This window comes from Tigriopus californicus, chromosome 4, assembly GCF_007210705.1.
Source record: "Tigriopus californicus strain San Diego chromosome 4, Tcal_SD_v2.1, whole genome shotgun sequence".
Taxonomy (NCBI): domain Eukaryota; kingdom Metazoa; phylum Arthropoda; class Copepoda; order Harpacticoida; family Harpacticidae; genus Tigriopus; species Tigriopus californicus.
The window spans coordinates 7,538,591-7,544,748 of NC_081443.1; the positions used below are offsets into that span (position 1 = coordinate 7,538,591).

General features: G+C 40.4%; 1 protein-coding gene across 1 annotated transcript; it reads right to left on the bottom strand.

Moving 5' to 3' along the window:
* Positions 1–602: 602 nt before the first annotated feature.
* On the bottom strand, positions 603–5,950 carry LOC131879687 (axoneme-associated protein mst101(2)-like). The gene is made up of 2 exons (XM_059226063.1): positions 5,846–5,950; positions 603–2,746 (listed from the first exon to the last, which is right to left on the bottom strand). Exons 1-2 carry the CDS (start codon positions 5,852–5,854, stop codon positions 806–808), a joined length of 1,950 nt encoding a protein of 649 aa, XP_059082046.1. The 5' UTR covers positions 5,855–5,950; the 3' UTR covers positions 603–805.
* Positions 5,951–6,158: the final 208 nt, after the last annotated feature.

A 6,158-nucleotide genomic window follows, 5' to 3' on the forward strand; every position in this document is an offset into this window, starting at 1 on the left:
ACACAATTTTAAGCCTTCAACCCCCTCTGGGAGATGTTTCAAATCCTCTATGGGGTAAAATTCCGAATAGTTATGATATGTAAATAATCATTTTATAGGAGGTGGCAGGTACACTTCATGATTGATAAAACGACAACATTTTGGCAAAAATCACTTTCCAACAAATAATACCAGGAAAAGCACTTCACTAGTTTTTGGAGACTAACTTTCAAAAGTCACTTTTTCTAAACTTACCATTAGCTTTTTTAGCATAATTTAATTGATAAAGATGATGATGAAAATTTGCTGGTATGCTGCTAGTAAACGGCATATAGCTCTCTGTTTATTCCTATTTGGTGTTTGTAATTATTCCCTTATAGGATTTGAAAGATCTCTCAGAAGGGTTGATGGTGTATTTATGGTGTCAGTATAGATCCGCAATAAGTTGTTCAGCGAAATAATTGAATTGACATTTTACTTTGGTTAAAAAATGAAAAACGAATTATATTGACGATGGCGAATGAGATCCTTCGAAAGGAGCTTGAAAAAGTCTTGAATCTGTCTTTCTTCAATAAAAAGGAGATGACTAGCTATTGTAAAAAATATGATAACAGTTGCCTGAATAACTCCTACCATAGTCAGGTTTTTGTGACCATGCTGTCAGAAAAGCCAGCGTTCCTTTATTGATTGGAAAGAATTTGTTGAGAATTAAAGCACGTGAGTCATGGCAGTGATACAAGAAATGCCCTAGAAATGGGGTTAGTAAAAACTGGGACAAGGTGGCCCCTTTTTTTGTAAACAGGTTATGATGGATTTGAGTTCAATGTCAGTTGCAAACCTTGCACCAATAAGCATCCACGCATTTGTTCTCACATTGCTGTCGCGGAACATTGCGGCATTGTTGTTCTGGAACATTGCGACATTGTTGGCGAGGAACATTCTTGCACTCCCTTCGAGGAACGTTGCGACACTCTTGTTTGGGAACGTTTTGGCATTGTTGGCGAGCTACATTTTTACATTCCTGCTGAGGAACATTGACGCATTTTTGCTTAGGCACATTGCGGCATTGTTGTCGTGGTACATTGCGGCATTGTTGCTCCGGAACGTTTCTACATTGTTGCCGGGATACGTTCTTGCACTCCTGTTGAGGAACATTGGTGCACGATTGGCGGGGCACGTTACGGCATTGTTGGCGGGGCACGTTGCGGCATTGTTGACGGGGTACATTGGTACATTGGGTCTTGTAGGTAGTCTTGGGGACTGAGCGACATTGCTGCCGAGCCACGTTTTTGCACTGCTTTTTGGGCACATTTCGGCATTGCTGGCGGGGTACGTTGGAGCATTGTTGTTTGTATGTGGTCCGGGGTACGTTTTGGCATTGTTGACGAGGAACGTTTCGGCACTCTTGTCGGGGAATATTTCGGCATTGTTGTTTGGGTACCTTCTGGCATTGTTGACGGGAAACAGGGCGGCATTGCTGCCTTGGGACATTGCGACATTGTTTTTGAGGGACATTGTTGCATTGTTGTCGAGATACAGGTCGACATTCCTTCTTGGGCACAGATCGACAGGACTGTTTGGGTACCTTGCGACATTCCTGCTTTGGAACCTTTTGCTGAGTGTTGGAACACTTCCGCTTGGGAACGGATGAGCATTTCTGCTTGGGAACCGAGCGGCAATTCTGTTTCCCGCCATAGCTTTTTTGAGAGTGACCATAGCTCCTGCGGTGGCTACGGGTGCTTCCATGTTTCTTATAGAAATGAGGGCTTCGCTTCCATCTCTTGCTATGGTATCCACCGTGGCTGCCTCTCCCGCTGGAACATTCAGTTTCATGCACAGTTTTGCACACCTTTTCGTGGACAGTTGAGCATTGATTCTTGTTCACTGTTGAGTAAGTTGTTGAGCATTGTTGTTCATAGGTAGTGGAACATTCCTGCTTATTGACCGTGGAGCATTGTTGCTCGGTGACGGTGTTACATTGTTGTTTATTTACGGTGGAGCATTGTTGTTCATTCACGGTGGAACATTGTTGGTCGGTGACGGTGGAGCATTGTTGTTCATAGGTGGTAGAGCACTTATTCTCGTTTACCGTGGAGCATTGCTTCTCATTAACGGTGGTACATTTCTGCTCATTGATGGTTTGCGGGACCTGGGAACATTTCTGCTCATTGACTGTGGAGCATTGTTGCTCGTTGACCGTGTTACATTGCTGCTCGTTGACGGTATTGCATTGCTGCTCATTGGTCGTTTGCGGCACTTGAGTACATTTCTGCTCGTTGACCGTTGAACACTGCTGTTCATTGACCGTGGAGCACTGTTGTTCGTTGATCGTATTGCATTGCTGCTTGTTGACCGTTTTGCATTGTCGCTCATTGACCGTGTCGCATTTTTGCTTGTTAACCGTGTTGCATTTCCTCTCATTAACCGTGTTACATTGCTGCTCGTTGACCGTACTACATTGCTGTTTGTTGACCGTCGAGCATTGGCGGTCATTCACGGTCGAACATTGGCGATCCACCTTGGTACTACATTTTTGTTCATTGATGTTTTGGCACTGCTGCTCGTTGACGGTGTTACATTGCTGTCGGTTGACCGTGCTGCATTGCTGCTCATTGATGGTCCGGCATTGATTGGAACATTCCGGTTCATTGAAGCATTCACCCGTGTTACGGGAGGAGCGCACCAAATCGCAATTCTTGCCAGGAGCAGCAAATGGGAAGGGAACACCGGCACTGAAGTGCACCAACAGGCAGCCTACCACAATCACCTAAAAGCAAATCATTTCATTCGAGGATCAGTTGACGAAGATGAGAGATATCCTAATGGGTGCATTTAAGTGGAAAAGGAGGCTCGCGAAGAAAATTGGCATTAGCGCACAAAGTTCGCCGACATTTGAACGAAGATGCTTGTAAGCAAAGATTGGCATGGTGAAATTTAGTGCGCATTATCCTCGTTTTCTTTCGAATTCTTTAAATCAATCAAAATCTACATCTTAACATGCTTGAAGTGTTCTTAAAAAACTGGGTAAACTAAAGTTGCCGTATTTGAAAATGAATCAAACTACCTAACATGATACTTATTTGCTCCAAGCTTCTATCACTATCCTGATGTTTCGTGACGAGTGCATTCTTGTCGGGGTTGAATACTTTAGGGGATGTTTATGACAGTCCCCACAAAAATGTTAATAGTTGTCAAGTGACTATGTGAAGAAGTTCTAACACTTTAGTCAATTTGAATCTGCTTCAAATGGTTTAAGGCTTTGCTGACTACTTCAAAAGGTCATCTCTTCTTCATGCTCTAAACTAAGGTTAAAGCAACATTCCCTCTTGAACTTTTGCATTATCTGACGGCTAAATCAATTTAATGCATGCAGTCTGACGCGCTCGTCTCAATCTCAAGTTTTGCACGAAACATACACCTCGGCTGCATTCAACCGGGGCAATCCATCATTTCAGCCATGCAATTTCAATCTGAAAATGTCAAGATTGATTCGGAATCGGCAAAATGGTCTTAATCCCTTACAAAAAGACTTTCCCGGATTGAAAGAACTCTCGAAACCTCTTTTTAAGTTTCTCTTTCTTTCCTGGAGGGGGCGCTTCTGGCTCCAACAAAATTGCTAACTAACATCATTTGGCCGTTAGCTCGAGCTAGAATTTTTTTAATTGGCTGCTTTTGTTTGTCTCTACCAATTTTATGACCAAACGATAACATGTTTTTCCGTAATCGTGTTTAGGGGGAGTGGAGGGTAGAATATTTCAGTAGCTGCCAAATGATATTTTAGTACAATTTGTCAAGTTAAACAGAAAAGTAGTTAAATAAGGAGTGTTGCTGCTTTGTTGAATTAGAGGAATTTGACTCGAAACATGCTAATTTCAAACTAATGACTTGATGCAGATGGGTTTGGATAACGTCTTTTTGAGNTTTTCCGTAATCGTGTGTAGGGGGAGTGGAGGGTAGAATATTTCAGTAGCTGCCAAATGATATTTTAGTACAATTTGTCAAGTTAAGCAGAAAAGTAGTTAAATAAGGAGTGTTGATGCTTTGTTGAATTAGAGGAATTTGACTCGAAACATGCTAATTTCAAACTAATGACTTGATGCAGATGGGTTTGGATAACGTCTTTTTGAGTTAAGTTTGCCATTTAACAGATGTACCTGCTTCATTAGTGGATGATTAAGCTTGTCTCCCTCATCAATCTTAAACCTTTATAATCGCTCAAAATGATATGGTTTGAAACATGTTGTTTGCTTCAACCCGGATACAGACTGACGAATCAAGATGTGCGAAAAATAGAATGCCACACCACATTGAACAATGCTGAGATTATTCGTTTTTGCATTACAATTACACGCCAATCCGTTCGTGCCTTTTTAAAAATACAATATCTGCCTACGCACATTCGTTTGCATTCACTTTCCGTGGGAAGATGGTCAGGCGAAAAAAGTTAATTATCCCTGACCACGAACATACTGAACTAATGGTTCCCAGTCTAGCTCATCAAAACTCGGTTGAACCTTCTCAAAAGTGATTTATAGCGTCAATTTCGATATCAAGATTGTTTAGCAGTCTGCCTTGACCAAACCTAGATTACCATATAACATTATAAGGAAATACGAGCGTTGGCTTTATACGGGCGTATTGTTAATTATTTTTGCCCGGGGCACTCGTCATGCGTGGGAGATGTCGGAGCCATTAAAGTTATGTCAGGACAGGAATATCCCTTTTGAGGAGTGTCTGCAATTCAGGATTTTTTAACAACCATGCAGAAATAACAAAAGCCTAGCCCCTCATCCTTGTCAGACTTTTGCAGTCTACAATTTGCACATATTTAATATCGATTTTATGTGTTTTCCACAACCAATTAGGAGAAGAAGGAATTTACATTTTAGTCGAGACTCTGATTCCTATGAGTCAGTCTCTGAAACGTATATATTCTTAAGTGTTGCATTTGATTGGTCCTATTGTTTCATTAAGGCAGTTTGTGGTAGTGGAGGTTTATAACTTTTTGGCAAAAAAATAATGATTTGAGCGTAAATCTGACCTAGTATTGCGAATTTGCTTTATCCAAAGGGATTTTACGGTAATGAGTCAAAGCAAAAGCTTTTCATTCTGTCAGCGTGATCGCGAGTTTTGAAACAACACAAAGAGATGGCAACCAAAAAGATAATATTTATTTTACGATCCTGTCCACGGCTTGTTTAGATATAAGTACTTAATAATTTCTGGGAACATCTTTCTCAAGTATGAGCAAAGTGAAAGTAGTCAATGAAAACTCATTTTAAGATTCTTCGAAATTAGTTAAGCAACTGCTTGGAATCATATTGACTTTTCGCAAATCATTGTTCTTCACCGATGCCAAAAGATTCAAAAAAGGTGAATTTTCGAAGGTTGTTCTTTTAAAAGTACAAGTCAGTATTGATTGATAAGGTTTTAGACATGTGGGGAAATCCAGACTTTGACCATGTACCTTGATGTAACCAGTAGGCACGTGCATCTAGTGCGCATTCTTTGTAAAAATTTAATTTTTTTTTAACAATTACAAAAAATACTGTACAATCAGGCTAAAGTTGACAAAATAAGATGTTTCAAATCAGTGACAATGCCTCCAGGTCTTGAAGTTAAAACTGATCATAGCTTGCTTAGATATTTTCACATACATAGACAATGCAAAAATATTTGTAAAAATATAAAATTTGGTTTTCAAGTGTATGTCAAAGACAGCACATGCGTTAAAAGATAGGTCTGATATCAGTTTTAAGTCTTATTATACTCCCATTAAATTGGGTAAATGCGTTGAAGTCACTACGATAAAGAATCACGAAGAAGTTACATTGATTAAAGAAGGATTATATACGGCTTGACTTACCCGGAGCATTTTGGATCCAGGTTTGTAAAAAAGTTTGATCTGAATCCACAAGCTCCTTGCTTGATTGAGTATTTACACCGTATGAACGGCTTTAACTTCGATTCCATCCATTAAATAGTCGGTTGTATTCCAAAATTTCAAGAGGGTTGCTTCTTAGACCAGAGAACACTCCCGATCAGGGTTGCCTTTCATATTCAACAGGAGCAAGAGCACTTTTTAACCTTCCCACCTCAAACTCCCTGTCCGGTTCTTCTATGGTCAACGCCTCACAAATCAAGCCATATCAACTCGCAAAAACGATTACATTAAATTG